Source organism: Crocodylus porosus, unplaced genomic scaffold, assembly GCF_001723895.1.
Source record: "Crocodylus porosus isolate Cpor-Errol unplaced genomic scaffold, CroPor_comp1, whole genome shotgun sequence".
Lineage (NCBI taxonomy): Eukaryota > Metazoa > Chordata > Crocodylia > Crocodylidae > Crocodylus > Crocodylus porosus.
The window spans coordinates 2,847,269-2,871,867 of record NW_017728931.1 but is presented as its reverse complement, the minus strand read 5'-3'; the positions used below and the strand labels follow the sequence as shown (position 1 = coordinate 2,871,867).

Sequence of the window (24,599 nt, the reverse complement as noted above, 5' to 3'; positions counted from 1 at the left end):
TGTTGGAATAGATTTAGCTTGTGCATTGAGGATGGCTTCCTTGAGAAGCAACCACTCTTCTTGAACTCCCATCTCCCTGGGGTCATGGTCCCTGAGGGCCTGACCGACAAGCCTCCTGAGTGACTGTTGTAGCTGGAACACCAGGGCACATTACGCGTGGCCACCTCTGACCCATAACAACCCATAACAGTTCAGTTGTTACCTGTGTCCATACCTTACAGTAGCTTAGCTACACTTATACCAGCATAGGAGGAGAGAAATGTAGCAACTAAATTCGAACAGCTCCAGTGCATGCTTGAGAGTCACTCCCCTTTTAAATGGTTAAAGTTTCATCTACCTACCTTTTATTTTGGATCAGCACACCTGACTAATACAGACTAGAAAAGGCAGCATCTCATCTTATAATTTCCATACACTTTATAGAGACAGGAGCCCCTACCTCATCCCAACTTCCCAATACCATATTGCATCGTAGATCCCAATCCGACATGCTCATACTTGTGGGAAGGCCCCTATATCCACCCAGTATCCAAGTCACAATCATGAGTTTTATTGTGCAGAACTGGACCTTACCAACTAAATCAGGGGTAGGCAATGATTTGTGCTGGAGGACCACTTAAGAAGTGGATCATGGCTCTAGCGCATTCTGTTACCACCCTACAATCTCAGCCCTGGCCCCAGCCAACCATCCCGTTCCCAGACACTGCACCCCGCCTGCACGCAGCCCCATGCCATCCACCCAGCATAACATGCCCTGCCTGCAGGGGTCCTTGGCAGGTCTCCATGGAGACACTGCCTACCTGGCACACCCCTGACAGTGGGTGTGGGGTGGGCATCCTGGGATGCCTAGGCTGGGGCTGGCAGCAGAGGCAGAGATAGAGCTGGCAGCAGAGGCAGAGATGGAGACATTGACAGCAGCAGCCGGAGCCAAAACGAGTTGCTGCAGGGGCTTCTGGGAAGCTCAGTCCAGCCACCATACCACCCTGCCACCCTGCCCTACCCAGTCCAATGGACTACAGCTCCCAGCATGCTGGAGAGCCACACATGGGGACAGGGTGGCCTGCGCTTTGTGCCTCCACATGCGCGTGGTGAGACTGGTTGCACGTACCACAGCCTGCGCTGCCTCCCATGCCTGCACCGGTGGGGCTGAGGGACCCACCACAGGCCAGGTATAATCACTTGGTGGACCAGATCTAGCCTGTGAACTGTATTTTGCCCACCCCTTATCTAAATCCATGTACATGTTCCCTTCCACCCTTCCTATATCAGGCTAAAAAGCTTTTACCTTGTTTACCTTCCTGGGCAGGACCCCATCTGACCCCAGCACTCTTTCCTGCCCAGATCAGGGGGTCAGACTCAATGATCTGCTGAGGTCCCCTCTGACCCTGAAAATCTATGAGACCTAGGGCAGTGGTTCTCATTTTTAGACTTGAAGCACCCCTCATTAGCCTCAAGGCCACTTGAAAAATGCCAACGTTTGGTTCTCACTGATTTTCTGACTATGGAAAAATAACAGGCTAATTTTTCTGTTGCAAAGAACTCAGAAAGACCACAACAGGCCAGAATGCTCTTAACATTAAAGATTTCTATTTTAAATCTCTGGGTTTATGTTGTGAATCATGCTTGTACACTTAACAGTGCTAATATTATGTGGCAAGCTGTGGCACCCCTCAAAGGATCTCTCATGGTACTCTGGCCAAGAATCACTGCACTAGATGGTGTTCCTCCCAGGCCTTTTATCCTCCATATCTTCTCTTCCAGCTGGTCAGAGACCTTGACCCTCCAAATAAAGGCCTCTACCATCACTCATTCACTGTACACATCCTCTAAAGGCCACTAATGTCACATCCCTTATTCACTAACACAGGTTCACATGGACTTGTTTCCCATTACAGGAAGACTAGCAAGAATGCATCTGCAGAACCAATTATGCTCACTTGGGCAAACAAGTGACCGTGTAAGTAAATGTCAGCAGTTACAATGCTGCTGAGGGCAGAGGTGCAACCTCCTTGGATCTGCCTCCAGGCAAGCAGGCAAAGGCAGATTTGCTAATAAGCAAAGGGAAATCCCCACTTCTTACATTCCATAAGAGGTGGCCTCAGCGGCATGACAGATTTGGCAGCTGGGGGAAATTCTACGGGAGAGCATGGAGGAAGGCCGGGGTTGGTGCATAGGCTCTGACAGTTGGGGGACAGGAGGGCCAAAGTTCTGAGAGGAGAGCTGGGGGGCAGCAGCCTTACCCATACTGGGACTCCTACACAGTCCCAGCTAAGCTGCTGCTGTCACCACATGCTCAGCCTGCCTCATCTGTTGCTTTTAAAGCAGTAGCAGGCAAGCTGTTTCAGAGTTCCCAGCAAGGCAGTGCTGCTGAGGCTCAGATTCCACAAGGGTTGTGTGTAATCCTGGTGCCTCTCCTAACTTAGCATCAGGGGCAAGAGCCTCTAGTAATGCTGTGGGTCTCCCTGCCCCACAACTGTGATTCCCCTCTCCTTAGCCATGCATCCCTGCACTTTTACATGTGGGGGCTATATCTGTAGGGTGGCCTACATGCAGAGCTTTTGTAGAATCACAGAAAATGAGGGTTGGGAGGGACCTCAGGAGGTCATCTAGTCCGACCCCCTTCTCAAAGCAGGACCAGCCCCAACTAGTTCATCCCAGCCAAAGCTGTCTAGCCGGGTCTTTAAAACCTCCAAGGATAGAGCTTCCATCACCTCTCTGGGTAACTTGTTGCAATGCTTCACCACCCTCTTAGTGAGAAAATTCTTCCTAACATCTTGTCATTTGATGCCTTTCATTCAAGTGAGCACATGAGAGAGCAAGCTCTTGTTGAGGGCAGCTCAGTTGGGCTATAAGGTCCACTTCCCCCTGCCTGACTTCAGGCTCAGCGGGCAAACTCTCTCTCCCAAGTCCTACATGGCAAACACCCGCCTGGCCAGGCAGGGTCAAGCAGACCTGCAACAGGGCAGGACGCTGCGGCGGGGGAAGGCAGGAAGGGCTGCGCCCTACCACCCCGCCCTGCAGTGCCCCGGGCGGGCGCGAGGGGGCGCACAAGTGAGGACCAAGGGGAGGGGGAGGAAATGTTGGGGGCCGGGGGGGCCGCGCGGCATGCTGGGTGTGGTAGTCCTGGCCTGCGCGGCATGCTGGGGGATGCAGTTCGTGGCGTGGGCCCAGGGGAGCTGCTGCGCTCCCCGCGGCCCACAGCGGCACTCACCTCGGCGGGATGGAGCGGATCGGAGTGTTCGGCTCTCGGGCTGCTGGGGCGTCGCCGGCAGCGGCGGGGCGCCCAGCAGGAGCCGAGGCGAGCGGCGGCACCGGGAGGACGCAGGAGCGGTCGCAGCCCCAGCAACGGATCAGCCGCGGGAGACGCGCCGCCGCCGTTACCGCGGCAACGACCCGGGTGACTGCGCACGCGCGCGAGGCGGAGGTGAAAGGTCAGGGCAGACGCCGCTCGGGCCCGGAGAGGCGGCAACATGGCGTCTACGGCGGCCGGCAAGCAGCGGATTCCCAAAGTGGCGAAGGTGCGTGCGGGCGGCGCTGTGGGGGGGGATAGTGTCCGCGACCTGCCCCTGCCCCCCACCCCCCGGCTCCTGCGGGGTGCGCAGCCCGGCTGGGCAGCGCCCGCGGCCGGGACCTACCAAATGTGTGGGGGCCGCGAGGGGGGCGCCGCTTGGAGCACCGGGGGGCCGTGACGCAAGCGGCCGTCTCAGCTCCCCCTCCCCTTGTCAGAGGTTCCATGATGATGGGATTTGTACCTTCATTCAACCTTTGTAGAGTGGACCATCAGTCCCAGTCAGCGTGCTCGCACTGCACGCTCATTTTTGAGGAAGCTCCTTGATGCAAAACACAAGTCGTTCTTGGGGAGGCTTATCTGACCTTTGGGTTGTGGTTGTTTTTTTATTAATATATTTCACATTCCAGGTCAAATCAGTTCCGTATCATATCAGTTGGACAGAACTCAGTCATGCCCAAAACCGTGTGGGTTGAGCAGTCAGAGCTTAATAGTTGTAAATACAATGTATGGCGCTGGCATCCTTCATACCAGCTTAGACTCCCAAATCCATTGGCAGGTGTCCTGTGACCAAGCCCAGAAGTCTTGCGATTTGGATGTTGCCCTTGATCTGAGGGAAAAGACTGCTTGATCTTAGCCTGCAAGAGGCCAAGAAGTGATTCAGATCATATCAATTGAGCTATCAGCACTTTCTTGTGATGTCTTCTCTCAAAATAAAGAAATGCTTCGATTCTAACTCAGTTCTCTCTCACTCCCTGGCGAGTTACCAGGAGCAGTATAGAGTAAATAACACTTATTTGCATACTTATTTCCATATTTTTCAGTGTACAATAGGTTTTTAAACGCAATAATTTTGAGCTTCCAATACAATAATTTAATATTTAAGACCCGGCAATGCTGGCTCAACCCTCAGACTTGTCACAGCTAGGCCAGGGCTGGCTCTCTCCACCATGGCTTCTCTGGGCTAATAAATCATGCTGTTGCCTCTGAGTAAACTCTTCTACATCAGCTTTGGGGTTTGGTCACTAAAAGGCAAGAGTCAGGCTGGCCTTGGGGCCAGAGAGGTCCCCATGAGGGTCATGGCCTCTGCTGCTGCTGCTCCAGCTCCCAGTGCCCTGTCACAGGTTCAAATGAAAGTCAGGTAGAAATCAGCTGTCAAGCGGTTGCACATTTTCGAGCACTCACATTGTAGGTGGCTACCTCTTCTTAAAGCTGGACAGTCCTTTTTTTGCTGTAATAATGACTTTGTGCTGAATTTATTGTGCAGTTGACTGGTTCATTGTGTAATGTATGTAACGTGCAGCACGGGCCCCATTGGCAGCTTCTGCGCTCGCTGTGGCACCAGGTGGCAAGCACGGGCCAGGCTTTTGCCCTGCATCCCAATTGGGCAGACTTGCTTAGGAGCCAGCGATGTCGTGGATGCTCCACCATAGCCTGCGTAGAGGCCGGTGCACTTAAGCAGGGGCCTGTGCAGACAAGAGAGCTGCCTGTGTGGAGCTCAGTACAGGACTGGAGCCTTTGCATGGCTGTACGTAAGTCAGTCAAATGCAGATTTTTATTTTATTTTTTGCTTTAAATAGCATAAACAGAGGTATCAAACTTACCTTGTCCCCCAGGTCAGATCCAGACCACAGGGCTCCTTGTAGGCCAAATGCATCCCAGGATATGAGGAAACTTCAGCAACAGTGGTAGCTCCTGGAGTATGTGTTGGCTACACCTTTGTGCTTGCAGACAGGACTCCCTATGGGAGGCCCATAACTAGTTTCCCACTGACCAGCTTGCTCCTGCGGCCATATGGCTGAGAGCAAGTGAAACGTGGGGGCATCTGAACCCCAAGCTTCTGGGCTTGTGCCTGCACATAGGATGCCTGCTAAGAATTTGGAAGTATCTGAAGCCCCAGACTTGGTGGAGGATACTTACACATAAGGTTTTTGAATGATTCCAGGGATTTGGAACTGATCTGGCTAATTTAACCTGGAACACAAAAAATTTTCCTTCAAAAAAAAAAAAAAAAATGCAGTGGCCACAGTTTTGAGCTCTGACCTAAAGCACATAATAGCAGCTCCAGCCTGGTGCTAGAGCTGTTGTCATATGTCCCATGCCACATGTGGTGGTAGCTCCAGCACAGGACATGCGGCAGGGACCAGCAGTCTCCTTGCCCTCCTGCTGCCGATTGCCATGTCCACCCTGAATTCTGTGGCAGGCCACTCCAGTAGTCCAGCAGGCTCCAGGGGCTCAGTCTGGCCCCTGGGCTGTGTGACGCACCTGATGTAGTGGAATGGAAATAAGAAAATGGAATCCTCCAGGCTGCCAGTAGGGGCAGTGTTACTGCCACAGCATTATAATTAGTTACCTAGTCCAAGGGTTGGCAACCTTTTACTAACAGTGGACTGGTGCTTGCAATCTGGCTGCTGCCAATCCCTGCTGCACTGTTCCTTCCCATATTGTCCCTGCTGCTGCCTCTACTTACCTGCATCTTCCAGTGCTGCAGATTTGCTGTCTGAAACATCAGTGAGGAGGGGTGAATTTGGCAGCGAGAGTAAGCACTGGCTGTCTTAACAGGCATGAGAGCTGCAGAAAGAGGCATTATGGAGGAGATCAGCAGCATGGTGCAGGGCAGAGAAGGGGAATGTGTCAGGGCAAGCTGTTGCATGCTGTAGATCCTACATGTCACCACAGGCCAGATCCAGAACTTTTTGCAGGCTGCCAACTCCTGGTCTAGTCTATTGCTAATATTACGATCAGATACTAAGTCCAGCACAAGTGACTTGTGCACCCACGAGGACCCTCACTGACGCATTCCACTTTTTAAAACAAGCAGTCCTTTGAAATTGTAATGGTCAGTAGACTGACCAGAACCCTCAGTTTTAAAAGGTGTGTACACACCTTACTGCTGTGCTCGTGCATATAAAATTTAGCATATGGGTGAATTTTATCCCATTAAAACATTATAGCTTGTCACAACCTTGGCTCCCTGCACTCCTGGGCTGGAAGCCTCAGTCAGCTGATCGCAGGTCCCAGTCATGGGAGAGCACCAGGTGATCCGACAGCTGAGAGCTCGGATCAGTTATCAGTGCCCCCAGCCATAGAAGTACATGCTGCTCTCCCCTGGCTGGGAGCTCCGATTGAGCATGCACAGCCTCTAGAGCACATGGGAATCTGGAAAGGCTCCAGTGTGCTCCAGAGGCTGGGAGCCCTGCCCATGCATACAATTACAGACAGTTAACTAGTTAAGGCCCCTAACAGACGTTACACTTACAGTTATATTCTAGTATTATAAAAGCCTAAATCTATCCATCTGTCTGTCCATAATACTTTCTTCGCGCTGTGATTGGCTGACAAACAGCCAATCGGAGCATGAAGAAGCATTCGGAAAGGTGGCAGCCCACCGCCATGATGGCAGGGATGCAGGAGACAGAGGGAAGGGGGTCGTGCTCCCCACACCTTGCCCTGGTCTCCCCACTGCCCTGCTTCCCAGAGAAAGTTGAAACAGGGTGTCAATTTATAAACACTGTACGTGCAAAATGTTGTAACTTGAAACGTAAGTTGAGGACTGCCTGTATTTACCATCCACTTCTCTCTTTCTGTGACTGGTCCCACTCTGGGAATTTCACATAGCAAAATAATAGAATTAACTCAAGTCAGCAATTTTTTCAGTATTATATGGAACTGAAAAAAAATCAAATAAAAATGAATCTGTTTTTTTCCTAAGGTGAAAAATAAAGCCCCAGCAGAAGTACAGATCACAGCAGAACAGCTTTTGAGAGAAGCGAAAGAGAGAGAACTTGAGCTTCTTCCGCCCCCTCCCCAACAGAAGATCACTGATGAGGAAGAGCTAAATGATTACAAACTTCGGAAAAGGAAGGTATGTGCACAGCTATTTGCTGCTTCTGGACAGGAGCAGGACACTAATTTATTTTCTAAGTTTAAATAACTTAAAAATGTTGTGTGTTTTTTTTTTTTTAAATAACTTTCAAAGAAAGAAGAGAGATGCCAATTAAGTAGTGACAAATACTGTGTAAAAGTTTACCTTTTTTAAAAACAATTACAGTTTTGTTTCTAAAATTTGGGATTCAGGATCAAATAGCAACAGAGCATGACTCATATCACTCTAATGTTGCATTAGAAACTGCATGCCTAATATCATATTAATGAGTCCGTTCTCTTACAGAAGGATGTTGACATAGAACCAAGGAAAAGGAATAAAAATCAACAGACAGCAGAGCAGTTATGTGCATACAACAATCTGACTGATTAATGATGTTAATCTAGAAAACGTACAATGATCAATTGGGGTGATCTGATGGCTGCCCATAAGTTTATAAGGGGTGCTTACTAGAATTTGGGGGAACGTTTGTTCACCAGAGCGCCCCAACAGATGACAAGGTCGAATGGTCATAAACTCCTCCAAGACTGTCGAATGGTCATAAACTTCTCCAAGACTGTTTTAGGCTGGACATTAGGAAGAATTTCTTTACTGTCCAAGCCCCCAAGGTCTGGAATAGCCTGCCATCGGAGGTGGTTCAAGTGCTTACTTTGAATGCCTTCAAGAGAAATTTGGATGCTTATCTTGCTGGGATCCTATGACCCCTGCTGACTTCCTGCCTCTTGGACAGGGGGCTGGACTCAGTGATTTTCCAAGGTCCCTTCCGGCCCTGATGTCTATGAAATCACCTGTATTGATTGCATTGGTCTCCAAGGATCCCCAATACCAGAACTGCCCTGTTGCCCCTTTTTCAGTTGTTGTGTGTGATCTCTCACTTTCTCTGTCAGTATCTCTTTGTGGTCTCTATCACAGCTTTGTATGCCAGTGCTGATTTGCCTCTGTCTAGATAATTGGAATAAAAATTATAATTAAAAAAAAAAGAGGCTTTCACTTTTTAATCCTGGATTGTACTTGGACAGATGTTAGTTGTTCTCTCAGAGGGAAAGTATCGCAGCATGTTCTACCACTGAGCACTCTCTGAGAGCTCTCCTTTCACTTAGTCATTTTGTACTTGAGTTTGTGCAGTAAATTTTAACCCTGAAGTGAACTCCTTGTGAAGCCTTGGAGCCCTTGCTCTGTCTTCTTCTTTGGCTCCTGTCCAGAGTCACAAGAAAGTGAAGAATTAACCTGTCACTTGTCTTAAACTTTACCTGTTTCCAGCTTGACTAATCTTTTCTTTCCTCAGACTTTTGAAGATAACATAAGAAAAAACAGAACTGTTATCAGTAACTGGATAAAGTATGCACAATGGGAGGAAAGCCTCAAAGAAATACAACGGTAAGTATAAAAGAGGGGCATCCCTTACCTCCCATCTAGCATATGTAGAACTAATGCATCTCACATTCTTGAACTGCATCTTATCTATGCTTACTTCAACAACGTTGGCTTGCTTTCCAGAGCTCGTTCCATTTACGAGCGTGCTTTGGACGTGGACTACAGAAATGTCACTTTGTGGCTGAAGTATGCAGAAATGGAAATGAAGAACCGCCAGGTTAATCATGCCCGCAACATCTGGGATCGAGCCATCACCACCCTGCCCAGAGTCAACCAGTTCTGGTAAGTTTTCACATATCACAGCATGGTATTTTTCTCCTCAAGTATTAGATGTGCCTGATGTTTTCCATTAGTTTAAGAAAAGAAACCTGTTTTCCCTTAGTTGAATGAGAAGAGTCCACATGAAAACAGTGTTCACTGTCTCTAGACTTTTACTTTATTTATGTAAATCTGCAATCTTGTAGTAAAACACCAAGCAAACTGTGTACACACATCTCTACCACACAACCTTTTACTCCTGGAAAAGTTAGTCCCAAAGTGGAGAAAAATGTCTAGAGCTCATTGGGATAGCAGTATTCTTATATTTGTGCATTGCTTGGTGCATTGTCATCCCTCAGCATTCATGAGATTCAAATACCCAATAACAGAGTTTCCTACAATAATCTCACCAAGCATTCAGTAAAGTTCTTCTCCCGATGTGACGTATGTGCTAAATAATTTTGTCAACACTCGTTCCTGTTTACTTCTTTTAAAGGTATAAGTATACGTACATGGAAGAGATGCTGGGAAATATTGCTGGAGCACGTCAGGTGTTTGAGCGCTGGATGGAGTGGCAGCCAGAGGAACAAGCTTGGCATTCCTATATTAACTTTGAGCTGAGATACAAGGAGGTGGACAGGGCGCGCTCCATTTATGAGCAATATATCCTTTCTAAAAATAGTGGGTCCACCTTTTGCACTTCGTCTTTTATCCAACCTTTTAAACTCCTTTGAGTTGATATTCAGTTTCTCTCTTTATCTACTTTTGTTGTATTACGATTAATGCACACTGGTAGTTGGTGAATGCATATGCAAAGCTAAGCAGTGAAATATATTGGTTCTCAAATTAAGTTGCTTTGGAATTGGTATTTATTGCTGCAGGATCAGTTCAGTCACTCTTGGGTGTTTGTACATCTTTACAGATAGAAGTTATTACAACTTTTTTTCCCTGCAGTTTCCTTCCTAAAAATTCTAGGGTCTGAACCTGAAAGCCGTCTGTTTGTGGAATTATTTTAACCCTTTTTCCCCCCCACTTCCTGGATATGTCATCTGCATAGTTCATCTTTAACATTTGTTCTAGCCTGGCCTCCAGTTTTGTAAGCCCTGAATATGGAGTTTGAAATGTCCTATTTGCCTGTTACCATTTCTTTAACACTAGTATACTTGTCATTGTGCATCCCGATGTTAAGAACTGGATCAAGTATGCCCGCTTTGAAGAGAAGCACAGCTACTTTGGCCATGCAAGAAAAGTATATGAGAGAGCAGTGGAGTTCTTTGGAGAAGAGCACATGGATGAGCATTTGTATGTGGCCTTTGCAAAATTTGAGGAGAACCAGAAGGAAGTAAGGACTTCATAAAACCTTTCAACCCAGCATGAACACGCAGATTTCTTGAATGTTCTCACTGTAATTTGACAGCTCATGTTTTGTCTGAAGTAACAAGGAGGCAGTTATTTTTACATTAGCCTTTTGCTGTCATTGATTGACATTTTGTTTTAACTTGAGCAAGAAACTTTTTGCCATCATCAAGAGACAAAGTGAACAACAATCTTGGGCCTCAGCCAATCTTGGTATTTTTTTTAAGCTTATATACTTACTGTGGAAGAAAGTATAGCTGAAACATACTCTGGACTGTTTCTCTTCTCATTGTCTATAGTAATACAAGTATTGAGACACCCAAGTCCCTGGTGTCCACATACATTAGATAAAGGCTTTCCTCCTCTTCTCCTTGGGCCTGAGCCTGCTGCTACTAAAATTAAGGACTTCACGGCAGCCATTTATATTAAAGGTTGTGTGCCCAGTAAGAGAGTGAGTCCTTTACTTTTACATACTGATCTACTATCAGCTGTGGATTAGATGGAAGGGAAGGCAGGTTCTACTTTAGGAATGCAGTACAAGTCATTTTGGTTTTGATGTGTTTTCAGTTTGAGAGAGTGAGGGTGATCTACAGATACGCCCTGGACAGAATTCCCAAACAGGAGGCCCAACAACTCTTCAAGAACTACACCATCTTTGAGAAGAAGTTTGGGGACAGAAGGGGCATTGAAGACATAATTGTCAGCAAGAGGAGATTCCAGTATGAAGAGGAAGTAAAGGTAGGTGGGATTCGCAGCAATGTAAACATGGCTAAAGCTCATATGCCATTCTCAGATGCAGAATGAGGTTGCCTGTAGGCCTGCACGAATAGGGAGGTATTTGATTTGGATTCAGCCAATTCAGAGGACAGTGATTTAATTTGGATCGGTGTCCTGAATCAATTTGGCCAAATCGGCTTAGGAAGATTCAGTGCTGATTTGGAGCAGTTTTGGTGATTTGGATCGGCCAGGGAGAGGCAGGCACAGCCAGGTAGCTGCAGGTTCTCCCACAGCTCCTTCCGCTGTGCCTGCCTCTCCCAGGGCTGGGGGAGCCGCGAGAGAAGCCCCCATGGCTGCCCTGCTTGGCCCCATCCCCCGCCCAGCCCCAGCCTAGTCCTGGCAATTAAAAAAAAAAAAAAAAGCCTGCACTCACTGGCTGCAGAAGTGGTGATTGGGGCATCTGGGCACTCATGGCAGAGCCCCCCCGTGCAGTGCAGGGCAGTAGGAATCACCCCCCCACCTGCCACCCACGTAGCAGTGGGTGCAAGCGTGGCTCAGCAGGGCACCACACACTGTCTGGGAGCTGGGGCGGCTCCACGTGTTGGCCAGAGCCCAGCACGGCTCAGTCTCAGTGGCCCCAGCTCCCAGGCAACGCATAGCGCCCTGCCAAGGCACACTGCATCTGCACCATGTGTGCTGTGTGGGTGCCAAGTCAGGGGGTGGGGGTGTGGAGGGGAACGATCACATCCCAAACCCTCCTGACCCTGGCTGGGCAAGCGGCAGCAGGACAGAACTCCTGGCCCCAGCACTGCCATGCCCCCCCCGCCCCCCCAACAGACTTACCAGCTGGAGGCAGCTGTCAGCTGCCTGTTTAGTCTATGGCCAAATCTCTAAATCTGCCAAATTGATTCAGACAGTCCAAATCAATTTGGAGCTTTTACTTGGTCTCCTGATTCGATTCAGATTCAGAGATTCAGTCCCTGAATTGGGCCGAATATCCTCCGAATCAAATCAGCTACCGAAGAGTCACTCATCCCTAGTTGCCTGTGCATATGACAGTAGAGATATTGCAATGTACAGGGACGTATAGAATCCCTGTATCCCTTGTTTAGTGCTAACTTATCTGCATGTGGTAAACTAGTTTCTGGAACTTATCTTACACCAGTTAAAGAGCCTAGTGTTTGGATTTAATGGGGATTTATAGTAGTTGACTGGGATAAATTAAATGCTCATACGCGTGAATATGTAACAAAACTAGTTTAATATGAAAGAGGCAGAGATGGTACTTTAAGGGTTAGAGCTGCATGCTGGCTTCAAGGAGCTGCACAGATTCGATTTATTTATATCTCTAAGAGTTACACCAGACTCTCTCCTTCTTTCTCATATAGGGACTTAAAACATGTTAAGTGTTTATCAGCATTTGAGATCTACAGTTTCATAACACCGGTGCTTGGATGCAAATTTGAAGTGCTCTAAAATTAGTTCCTGGGATAAAAAAAAATCTTTATAAATCTTTTCTTTATGCATCGAGCTCCTGCCCAAAAACTGATGCTAGGGTATACCAGGGAGGGTTCCTGAAAGGAAAGTGAAGGCAGGGAATGAAAGTAGTGCGTATTGTTTTCTCTATGTCCTTTAGCACCTGCAGTCTCACCTGTAGACTGAAACCTCAGTGACATATCAAGCAAATAAAAATGAAACCCAAACTTGCGCAGTGAAAGGACAGTAATGTATATGACAGTAGACATTGAGTTTTCAGATTTTAGTGCATTTGTTGGGGCTGTTGCCCACAGACTATTTTTTACAAATCTCTGCTCTATCTTAAGATGACAGTTCTCCCCCGCCCTCCTACTGTATTGTCATTCTGTTAATTTAACTATCCCATTGTTTATAATCTAAAATAGTGGCAGTTCCTTTCCCACTCTGTACTTGCTCTCATTTAGATACTGTTTCCAAAGCCACTTAAGGAGCCAACATCCTATTTGACTTAGCTACTTCTAACTGAGGGTAACATTTAATATTTCAGTACCTTTTTTTTAATTAAAAAAAATCTAGATCTACAAACTTAGCAAAAGCTTGTTCTTGTTCTGTCCTCTGGGAAAAGGAACAAATTGTTATATTACACTTGCCTTAATGAAATGGTTTCCTATCGTTTTGTGCAAGGCTAATCCACACAACTATGATGCATGGTTTGATTACTTGCGGCTGGTTGAAAGCGATGCAGATGCTGATACTGTGCGAGAAGTTTACGAGAGAGCCATTGCCAATGTTCCACCAATCCAAGAGAAGAGACACTGGAAGAGATATGTATATCTCTGGATCAACTATGCATTGTATGAAGAACTGGAGGCAAAGGTAAAGGGTAAAAATACTCCTTTCTTCCCTCTACATTTGGTTAAGTGGCTTTGCTCGCTGAATAAGAAAATTCCAGGAGCAAAGTCCCGCTGTCTTATTTACAAAATCAGTAGGGGTTTAACTTTATCAGCAGAGCTTTCACTTTTTGCAGGATCATCAAGTGGTCCACTTGTTAAAAGATCTTTGAACTATATCCTTATCAGTCCTGGTTATGGTCTGCAACTCGAACAGTCCTTTTATAGATTTACTCTGTATAGCTGTTGCTGTCATACACCCACTTTTCCTCCTGTTTATCTTGATCACCTTGTGCTATATAAAAGCAAAACCAAGCCATCTTAGGCCTATTTGATCTTACATTTTTGCAATAGTTGTTATAAACCCAATGACACTGATTTTTAAACTCACTCTATTTCAGACAATGTCTGTGGTCATCCTCATTCTGGTCTTATGAGGCTTTGAGTTGTATAATTCTTCAGTAGGAACAGCCTCCTTTTCTGAGTATGTAATTAGTCAGTTTGTCACACTGCAATTGCTTCAAGGCTGTTTTCATGTCAGAGTGGCTTAGTTTCATTGTGGAGTCCAGCTGCTTCTTCTGCTAAGGTGGCTAAAATGTCCAATTCTTAATTCCAAATTTTGATAGGAGAGGTAGACATGCATTCTTTATTATAACTTGAAATAAACCTTGAATGGCCACTTGTGCATGCAGATGGGTGAGCAGGTTGTCAAAAGAAAGTGGGCAGAGTTCTATACATCTGCATCTAAACACACACCCTCAAGAGTTTTGTCGCAGAATTACTTTTATATTCCGACATTGTTAGAACTGCACAGTTGTTTTTTGTATTGAATAATTAATTCAATGGGTTTGTTCTTACAGGACCCAGAACGAACTAGACAAGTATATCAAGCATGTCTGGAGCTCATTCCACATAAAAAGGTACAGCTTTTCTAATGGGTCTGGCACTGAGTCATTAATTTTTTCCTTCCCTGCCCCAGCCTGTTTCCACAAAGAGATCATTGGAACTGTTGGGCCTGGGTGCTTCCCTCCTTAAAAGCAAAAGAAGGCATTTTTTCTTGTCCATGAAAACACACACATTGACATGGGGGAATCCCTATTAATGAAACTCAGCTTGGAACAGAGCCCTTCAAGAACCAACAATGAGAAGCCAGATTTTGTCTGCTGTATCACTTCTCTCACCTGGCACCAGGATTAAATTGGTGCATTTCAGAATGTGCTAATTCAAGGCAGGCAGTTATTTTGGCTGGAGGGCCACTTAACAAGTTTTGGTGAGTTGTCAAGGGCCACAGGGGTAGCTCCGCCCCTTGATGGGTGCCCTGCCTGCTGGTTGCCATCTTGGGACCAGAAGTCCCATCTCTGACCCTGACCTTTGCCACCAGAAGTCCCTCCCTTTGCCCCAGAAGTACTCCTTTTGGAAGGGAGGGTGCTGTCATCTTAAAACTGGAGAAAAAGTCAAACATCTACTATAACTTATTTTAAAATATATTTTTGTCCCAATTTGTGTTTGCATAGTGTATCTAGAGGTGATTGCATAATAGCTCAAAATACAGTCTTACTCTTGTATATTATGTGTGTGGGAGTTAAAAGGGTGTATGTGGGGGGTATGTGGTTGGGGAGTGGGTGTGTGGGTGGCTGGGGTGTATGTGTGATGTGGTGTGGGTGTGGGGTATGTGGTTGGGGTGGGGGCTGCGGGAGGGTGTGGGTGTTTGTAGGGTAATGGTGGGAGTGACAGTATGTGTGGGAGGGTGTATTTGGGGTTATGGTGGGGGGCAGGAGTGTGTGTGGGGGTGGTCCCTGAAGTGTGCCAGTCCCTGAATCTGCATGTGGTGGCAGTGAACAAGGCTGGCCCTGCATGGCCCCATAGCGTGCAGCTCCCCGCACTCCCACCCCAGTCCCCAGCCACACATGGTGGCAGCATGCAGGGCTGGCTTGAAGCAGGCCCATAGCATGTAGCTCCTGTGCTCATTCCAGCCTGGTCCCATGGTACACAGCTCCCTATACTCCTGCCCCGTCCCCGTGGGAGGCCCTGGCCCTGGCCCCATGGGACCATACCTGAATTCCCACTCGCAGGCACGGAGGCTGGAACAGCCATGGGGTCCCCAGCAAAAGCTCAAAATACAGCACGCCAATAGCTTAGGACTGGAGTGGGTCAGCCCAGGTGGGGGGGCGGGGGGGAGGGGTTTGCTTAGCAACCAGGCGTGCTGGCTTGCAGAGGGGACAGCCCAGGTCCAGGGCTTACGAAGGGGCCCTCTGGCCCAGATGGAGTTACCTGGCCCCTCAGGCCGGTGTCTAGTCCACTGCACTGATGGGCAGCTATTTATCCAGAGAATCCTAAAACCATCTACTCCAGCCCTGTGCACACACTGCAGGTGCAAAGCACCTTCTTCCCTGCCCCCACAACATGTTAAAGACACCACCAATGCCCTGCCACTGACAGCCATAAAACTGGCAGTGAACGTCCCTTCCTGGATGCTTGAAAAGATTGGTGAGATAATTGTCCACACTTCTTCTGCCTTTCCCTGACCTGGGAACTCACTGGCACTTTGACTTTTCACCCAGGACCATCAGTTTCTTTCCTACAATTGGCAGAGGAGGGTGTAGTGCAACCCATGCCCACCCTCTCTCTGGGTATGTAGCAGTAGAGAACCTTTCCTCTCCACCCTCACCATTTCATTGAGCTAGTTCCTACTTTCAGCATTTGCTTGTTTTCATCTCTACTCCCCATAGTCTCTCCATCCACTTTGTCCACCTCTGCCTGAGCTATATTCTTCCAAAGCAGCTGTTTCCAGCTGGCTGTGTGGTTACAGCTGGGGAGGTAATAAGCCTTCATTGACCCTTTCTGGGCTGTTGCTGTGGGTGCAGCATGTTGGTAAGATGACTAACCATCTAAATGCATTTAGCCATCAAACTACCACAGTAAACATAATAGATTAATAACTTACAGGAGCTACACTAAGCCTGCTATTAACAGTATTTAAGATGAGGAGACCCATAATGCTTGCACCAAACCCCAGCTGAGCTGTGTTCTGAAGGAAGTAAGTGGCAGCTGGGATCACTTTGCCTTCTATGCACTCAGGTAGAGGCACATGAGGGGGCAGAGGGCATATATGTAGCTCCCCCGACACTAGTTAGCTCAGCTTGTGCTCAAATAAATTTATAGGAGACAATTTATCTGATTAGCAGGATGATGTCAGGAATTCAAATAAGACAGTTCAGTTGCAGTAACTTTTATCTCACTTCATATGAAGTCAGGAAAACAATTTCTTTTGGAATGACATAATCAGTATTAACTGTCAGAGTCCATTGCCTTATCTTATATCTTATGATCACATATCTTATAAGATACGTGTGTCTAGCTATATATAGATAGATATACCTTATGATTTCCTTTTTTTCCCTTCCAGTTTACATTTGCCAAAATGTGGCTTCTCTATGCACAGTTTGAAATAAGGCAGAAGAATCTTCCATTTGCCAGAAAAGCTTTGGTAAGTAAAGGAAGAGAAAAGGAGCTATTATTTAGTTGCCTTAACAGGTAGCAGAGTTACATGATCCTTAAATTCTTTCCTTCACAACTCAGATGAGTAAATCAACATGATAAAGGGTATATGAGCCTAGCCTGTATCCAGCATGTGCTGTTGGGCATATTTTAAAAGGGGGAACAGCTTTGCACAGAGATGTTAGGGGAAATGGTAGAAGGTAGGAGGCTCTTCTGGTTTTAGCTGGCAAAATACTCCTCTGAGAGGCTACTGCACCCAGATCAGCTTTCTGTGGCCTCAAGTACTAACTGCTGCATCTGTCTAATGATACGTGTGCATTGCTGATAAGTTTTAAAACACTTTTATCTGTGGACATTATTGACACCCATGTAATTGGACCTGCACTTTAGGGCTGGAATAATTGCTATGTGAGTAGCAGGGGTGGAGTATACCTTGAGAGAAAAACTTCTCTCTTCACTCCAGGTTTACCAGTAGGCCAAAGCATTTCACTTGTGACAGAATCAAAGCCTGCACTGGTAGCAACTGAGGCTTCTTTACTGCTGATGCAGACACAGCTTGCTGCATTTGCAGCAGCACTGCAGTGCTTGGGAGTCATTGTCAACTGTTCATGGCTTTGACGGTGCCAGCTCTGCTCACTGAAGTGCTTCTAGAGGTTTTTCTGGTTAGCTGGGCACTTGCCCTTGGCTGGTAAATGGAAACAGACTGGTGCTGCCTCCCTGAAGTGTAATAATGTGCCATCTTCCTGTTAGGGCTTGGCTCATGATGCCCTCTCTACCCATTAGCATTTTCACCAGTTACTCTGTAAAGGGAATGTTAGTAAAGGATTTGGTAGGTGAGGAAAGGCTGCTGTGGTCCTATTTAGAAATGTAAGGCCATGTCCGTACTGCTTCCTGTGCTGTTCAGAAACATGCTGCCTTCCAGAGCAGAAGGAATACCATGTTAGTGTGGCTGAGGGGAAATGGTGACAGATGTGTACCTAGCACTGTGCTGATGTGACTAGTGCTTCCATAAAACCGGTAACACCCACAGAGCAGATATAACACATGCTACACTGGAGCTCTCCCTGCTGCTGTGAGCTAGGCAAACAGACCTATAACTTTCTTTAATCCTTTGGATTTGGATGTGGCACAGAAGCTACTTGATTTCTTACTAGATCCTCATTGTGTGTGGCATTGGCAGTCCAGATGTGTTGACGCAGCCATGTTGCTTGTCTGGACTGAATCACATTGCTTGTGAGCAGTTCTATCCTTTCCAGACAAGGAGATCCAAAAAAGGCCTTGTTTCTGTCCGAAGAGCACTCCTGGGCAGGTCCTGCTAATTCAAGCACCTCACGCTGTAGAGAGAGAATGTAGCTCCTGTTGAGTTTTCACCAGCTGTTAGAGGACACCCAGCTCTTGTCTCTTTTTCACTGGGCCCACATGGCAGGAGGTCTGAGGCTTCCCAGAGACTCTGACTTGGGTGACTGTGAGTGCTCACTGCTAATCCCCTTCTCTGGATACAGTGCAGAACTCATAGTTCCCCTTCAAAGCAGGTACCCCTCTTCCAGTTCCCCACCTTGGTTGCCTGACACCTTGATAGCACCTCTCATGGCTGAGACCCTGGAGGCCTCCTGGTAACAGGTCTCCTAAGGGTGATCTTTTCCTTTCTGCAATATTCTTTTCCTAAGTCTCCTTTTCTTGTCTTTTGGATAGGCCTCAGCTAGTACCAGCCATCCTTCTGGCTTGCTTAATCAGGTTTCACCAAGTATACTTACAGTCAGCTTCTCTGGTAAGAGCTGCATTCCTCCATTGTTAGAGCACTTCTGCCCCTTACTGTGGAGGCCTTTCCCTTGTATTCCTTGAAGGGATGGGGTCTCAGCCTGTTCTCATTCTTTTAAAGGGCCTTCCCTTCCAATGGGCTCTGTTACAGATAGCAAGTTGGCTGATATTTAATGTGGGTAAGATGCTGGTAATGATGGGGGAACAGAGAGGAACCGGGAATCTGTTGGACTTGAAGTTTGTGGAGCTGAGGAGGCTTGTAATGACAACTGATGCAAGTGCTGGTTTGACTGCTGGCTTCCTGGAGTTTTGGTGTATACAGCAACAAGCAACACATGAATTGCCCTGTTGAGGCCATGTCCTGACCTTGATTATAAAATCATTTGAGTCATGTGAGCAGAGGCTTCAGCAGCAAGAGCATTTTAACTACATTCTGCCATTGCTGCTACCCTCACATGGGTTTGGAGGAGAAACAAGTATCATTCTCCTGGTATACCAGACCTGCCATGGGAAAAGTAGATGGCTTCTGGATCTCTTTTCTGCTCTTCAGCAGACCCACCCAACTCCTCTCACTTTGAAAAGTTGAGGAATAGCAGAGGACCTGCTGGTGGCTTGCCATCACAGCTGATCATGCAATGGTCATCTACTGAATTATATTTGTAAAAAGAGCTACAAAACATTCAAAGTTCTTTATATTTGCTTTCTTGTTAAGTATTTGTGCAGTCACCAAAGGGATTAGGAGCATGTGTATGTGTGTGAGAGTGTGGAGAAGGTAGACTTGTGCAACTGTGTGGAGAGGAAAATGGACAGCAGTTCATACTACAGTATATGGAAATATTTCAGGAATCTCTTACCTGGAAGAGGAAACAGGGGGCATCCTTCCTTCATGTGTTGGTAACTCCATGGTTTAGAAGCTGGAACTCTTATTTGAGCTGGGGTGAGACATCAGTTTTGCTGATGGTGTTTCAGTGAAATACTCGAGATACAAACAGTGACTACAAGAAATTCCTCATTCTTTTCATCTTCAGAACACTTAAGAGGAACTGTGTGCACACCATTAGATTTAAAAGGATCTGGCTGGATCAGTGCTGGTTAGGTTTGGCATGAGCCAAAGTTGGAGTTAAAAGACTCTTAAACCGTAGTACTGATCAGTATGTTTTGATAGGCAAAAAAGCCTTTCTTTCCTCCTAAAATGAAGCTGCTTTAAGCAGTTTTTGTCTTTCCACTGCACAGGGAACTTCCATAGGCAAATGCCCAAAGAACAAGCTTTTTAAAGGTTATATTGAGCTGGAGCTACAACTGCGAGAGTTTGATCGCTGCCGGAAGCTGTATGAAAAATTCCTAGAGTTCACACCTGAAAACTGCACATCATGGATTAAATTTGCTGAGTTAGAGACGATACTTGGTGACACTGACAGAGCCCGAGCAATATATGAGTTGGCTATTGGTCAACCCCGGCTAGACATGCCAGAGGTAAGGGGTAAAAGAAGAACTCTAACATAAAGGATTCCTAAAAAATTGTACATTGTAAATGCATCCCCACTTCTCTTGACGCTTCACATTCCAGGTCTCTAGTTGTGGTTCTTGCAGGTTAAGTGCAGCAAGGGCAAATTAATGCCTTCTCTCTTTTCAGTATTCATTTCTCATTAGAGATGTGAATACTGAAAAGGAGAAAGACATTAATTTGTGGATGATGCAGTGGAGGCCAACCTTAGCTCTGCACTCTCCCCAAGTGCCACTGCAATCCCCTTCTGTTGCCCAATCTGCTATTCTCCCTTCTGGTCCCTGCCCTAGGCTCCCTATCCTACTTGTTGTTGTGCTGCTTGTTCCCCACCTGTTCTGCCATATATGTGGCACAGAGGCTGGCTAAGCCACTTGTGGCAGATTGGCCACCTCTGGAATAATTCCTGTATCGTAAATGGCAGCTGTCTCTCCATCTGAATCTAAGCCATTTGCATACTTGAGTGTTTCTTTAACTGTTGTCCTATCACCTGATCTGAAACTTCAATGTCTGCAATATCTAGGCTGCCCTTCTAGCATCTTCTCTTCAGTCAGCCCATAAGCAAGCAGAGCCCGAAGGCTCTGCTGTTGGTTTTCCCCATGCTTCTGAGTCTTCTGTTTGAAAATTCCTATTTAGCCTATGGCTACTACTATCTTACAATAATTTGATGTCATCCTGCAAGCCTCCATGTCATTCAGCCCCTGAACAGGTTACTGACTTGCTGGGGTGGTGGTTTTCTCCCTCTGCACAGTTGTCCCTTGCCTAGAGTCATAGGTTGAAGCTGCCACAGATCAGTAGTGGTGGCATGTCTCTAGAATACTGATATATTGAAAATTATTGCTATGACTAATTTCCCTTTGGGACAAACTGCTGTTAAGACTTATTGTAAAAGGCATACCTTCATGATTTTTGAAGCTAAAGGCTCATGTATTTCTTCCCTCAGGTTCTTTGGAAATCTTACATTGACTTTGAAATAGAGCAGGAAGAGTATGAGAAAACAAGGAACCTTTATCGAAGATTACTGCAGCGGACACAGCATGTCAAGGTGTGTAAATACACTCAGAACATGAGCAGTTGTATATGCTGGTCAAGACTCTAAGCTAAGGGATAGAATAGTAGCTGCTTCACTGGCGTGGCATTTTAAAATGCTAACTGTGAACATGTAACTGTACAGGAAACGCTCATGACTCAGGGGACTGGGAATGAGAGAGTTCAAATTGTTAGCCACTGCTAAATTACTCTTGTTTAAAGATGACAAACAGCTGCAAAGCCTTTATGTGAAGAAAAGATCACTTTGCAAAAGTATGGGGTATTATTAGGATGTAAGGAGACAGCATTTATTTGGGAACCAAGCTTCCTGGGATGCCCACATTTGAAAAGTTACCTTGACAACCACCATTCTGCACTTAAAAGAGAGGGAGATCTCCAGAGCAAGGGTTGCTTCTGAAAAGCCTTGGCCTCTTTTTAACTGCCCAAAGTTTGCAAACACTAGGACTCACTTTAGGCTCCTTGGGTTATTCTAACCAAGAATATCTGCCACAGTGGTTTACAAGGAGTGAGTCAGCAATGGTAAGCTAGTTCTTGGTGGCTAAGCTGATGAAGTTGGCACATAATTCAAACTAGAGTTAAGAGACCTTAGATGGAATGAGCAATTGCTGATCACCTATCTTCCAATTCCCTAATTCCATGACTGGATTTGAGGAAAACTTTGCTATCCACATATACACTGTGCGATTAAGATACTCAGCCTATGATTGAGAATACTTATCTTCATCAGCACTTTCCTTCTAAATACTTGAAAACCAGAATATTCAATGGAACTAACATGGACTTTACCAGATCTTACACTGATAACATGACTTGAATTTTTCCTTGTGATTATTTACAAAAACTGTGGTTTCTGTATTTGCTTTCTAGTTAGTCACAACTCTTACTTTATTTTTGCTTACTATGTACTCTGCATTGTATTAGTACTTCAGAATGAAATGTCAGCTTACATTTCCCCCAGGTATGGATCAGTTTTGCCCAGTTTGAGTTGTCTGCAGGAAAGGATGAGCTGTCTGCAGGAAAGGATGATAGCCTGTCAAGATGCAGACAGGTCTATGAAGAGGCTAATAAGGCAATGCGGAACTGTGAAGAGAAGGAAGAGAGGCTTATGCTCCTGGAATCCTGGAAAAGCTTTGAAGAGGAGTGTGGAACAGATTCCACTAAGGAGAGAGTAGATAAACTCATGCCAGAAAAAGTGAAGAAGAGAAGAAAAATTCAGGCTGAAGATGGGGTAAGAATCAAAGCTGTGGCAGAGACCATTAGTGATGTGGGTTTAGTTGGACAGTATGTGTGGGGTCATTTCTTAGCTGTATGTTTGGGAAATCATATTCCAACCACTCAGAATAGTCTTTGTTATCTGTTGAGGTATGCTTATTAATTGGCAGTGGACCCTGCCCTCTGAATCCCTAGTTTTAGCAGTCCATGGTTCTCTAAGGCAGGAGCTGGCAACCTACAGCTTGTGGGTCAGATCTAGTCTGCAAAGTTGGGGGACTTTACACATGCCACAGCCAGGCAGCGGATGCTTTCAGTTGGCAGAGCTGGGTCATCCCCGCCCACTGCCAAAAAACATTACCAACACCTGCTCTGCCAGTGAATAACCTTGATTCTGATTTAGCTCCTAGCATCATAGGAACTTGCACTAATATTCAGTCTACCAAAACATTGGCACTAAGCAGATCCTCAGAGTAAGCTTAATCTCTGCTTTCTTTTTCTAGTCTGATGCTGGCTGGGAAGAGTACTATGATTACATCTTTCCAGAAGATGCTGCCAACCAGCCCAACCTCAAGTTGCTTGCTATGGCTAAACTTTGGAAGAAGCAGCAACAAGAAACTGAAGCTGAAGCGGTAGATCCAGACAAAGACATTGATGAAAGCAATTCCTAACACTTCTTCCATTTGAACCCTCACCTCACTCCTTTTGCATTTTTGTACAGTTATTTCATCAGTGATGGGCTGAATAAAAGTAATAGAAAAACGTTTTAACAGCTGTTTATGTATCCAATTCAGTTTAACCTGTATACTTCCTTAAGTTTGTGATAATGAGTTCCACACTTCCACAGTAGGTCCTTTCCAAACCTATGCTCCTCCTGAGAGAGCAAATCCAGTTCTGTGTGTTCCTAGACAAGTATTTGTCCAAAAATGTCCACCAGAACATCTACTTTGATCCCCTTCATACACGAGAGATACTCAATAAAAATCCTACAGTAGGTCATAGGAAGCAAGGATAAGGGCACCCCCCTGCCTTGGCAGCTGCTATGGCAGAGAAGTTGTTAAATAAAATACTCCGAGTAAGCCTAAGGGGTGGATCACATCCTATCCTACAGAAGACGGCACTGCAACCCCAATAATCTGCTGAAGAATGAATGCCCACAGTACCACAAAGATTTTTAAATATTTTCATTACATACTGATACGCGTATATGGTTATGGTTCTGCAGCATCCTTTGTAAAGCGCTTCAAGAGCGTAGAAATAACTGCTGTATTAACCCAGTGGTTCTCAACCTTTTTAGAAATGAGGCACCCTTCTATAACTTGAGCGGTACCCCAATTAGTTGTTATAGTGCTTACCTGTTCAAAGGGCCTAGGAAGGAGAAGCAACTAGTACTGCGGTGCATGCGGGGGAGGAGTGACTGGAAAGTAAGTCAGGCTCTTCCCTCTTTGCCTGAGCCTGTGCTTATTTGTTAACCTCTTCTGGCAGCACCCCAGGGCTCGGTCCTCAGGCCCACACTGTTTTAACGTCTTCATCAGTAACTTGGACAAGGGGGTGGAAAGCACACTGTCCAAGTTTGCTGATGACACCAAGATGTAGGGCGAGGTAGACGCACTTGAAAGGAGAGAGGCTGCAAATAGATTTAGACAGACTACAAAAGTGGACAGATAAGAATAGGATGGGGTTCAACGTAGACAAATACAGGGTGCTGCACCTTGGGAGAAGGAATCCACAGCATATATACAAGCTGGGGAGTTCCCCTCTTGAAAGCACAGAGGTGGAAAGGGATCTTGGAGTCATTATTGACTCCAAGATGAACATGAGCTGCCAATGCCAGACCGCAGCCAGCAAGGGCAGCCATACCTTGTCACGCATCCAAATGTGCATCTCAAGCTGGTCCAGACAGGTGATACTCCTCCTCTATGCGACTGGTCAGGCTGCAGTTGGAGTACTGCGTTCAGCACTGGTCGCCACACTTCAAAAGGGATGTGGTCAGCCTGGAGAGGGTTCAGAGGAGGTCCACCTGCTTGGTTAGAGGGCAGCAGGACAGGCCCTACGAGGAGAGACTGAGGGACCTGAACCTGTTCAGCCTCAGCAAGTGAAGGCTGAGGGGGGGACCTG

General features: G+C 46.4%; 2 protein-coding genes across 2 annotated transcripts in view; one reads left to right on the top strand and one right to left on the bottom strand.

The window, feature by feature from the left end:
• CFAP61 (cilia and flagella associated protein 61) overlaps nt 1-3,338 on the bottom strand; it is a 208,535-nt gene extending 205,197 nt beyond the window's left edge. Inside the window, exon 1 of the mRNA XM_019544070.1 lies at nt 3,212-3,338. The gene's annotated coding sequence lies outside the window, so the exon portion shown is untranslated. The remainder of the gene's footprint in view (nt 1-3,211) is intronic.
• Nucleotides 3,339-3,413: 75 nt separating this feature from the next.
• On the top strand, nt 3,414-23,251 carry CRNKL1 (crooked neck pre-mRNA splicing factor 1). The gene is made up of 14 exons (XM_019544072.1): nt 3,414-3,518; nt 7,221-7,373; nt 8,680-8,771; nt 8,892-9,050; nt 9,523-9,689; nt 10,190-10,368; nt 10,950-11,120; nt 13,260-13,451; nt 14,326-14,385; nt 16,872-16,952; nt 19,955-20,194; nt 21,166-21,267; nt 22,231-22,500; nt 22,985-23,251. The coding sequence occupies exons 1-14, from the start codon at nt 3,471-3,473 to the stop codon at nt 23,150-23,152; spliced, it is 2,082 nt and encodes a 693-aa protein (XP_019399617.1). The 5' UTR covers nt 3,414-3,470; the 3' UTR covers nt 23,153-23,251.
• Nucleotides 23,252-24,599: the final 1,348 nt, after the last annotated feature.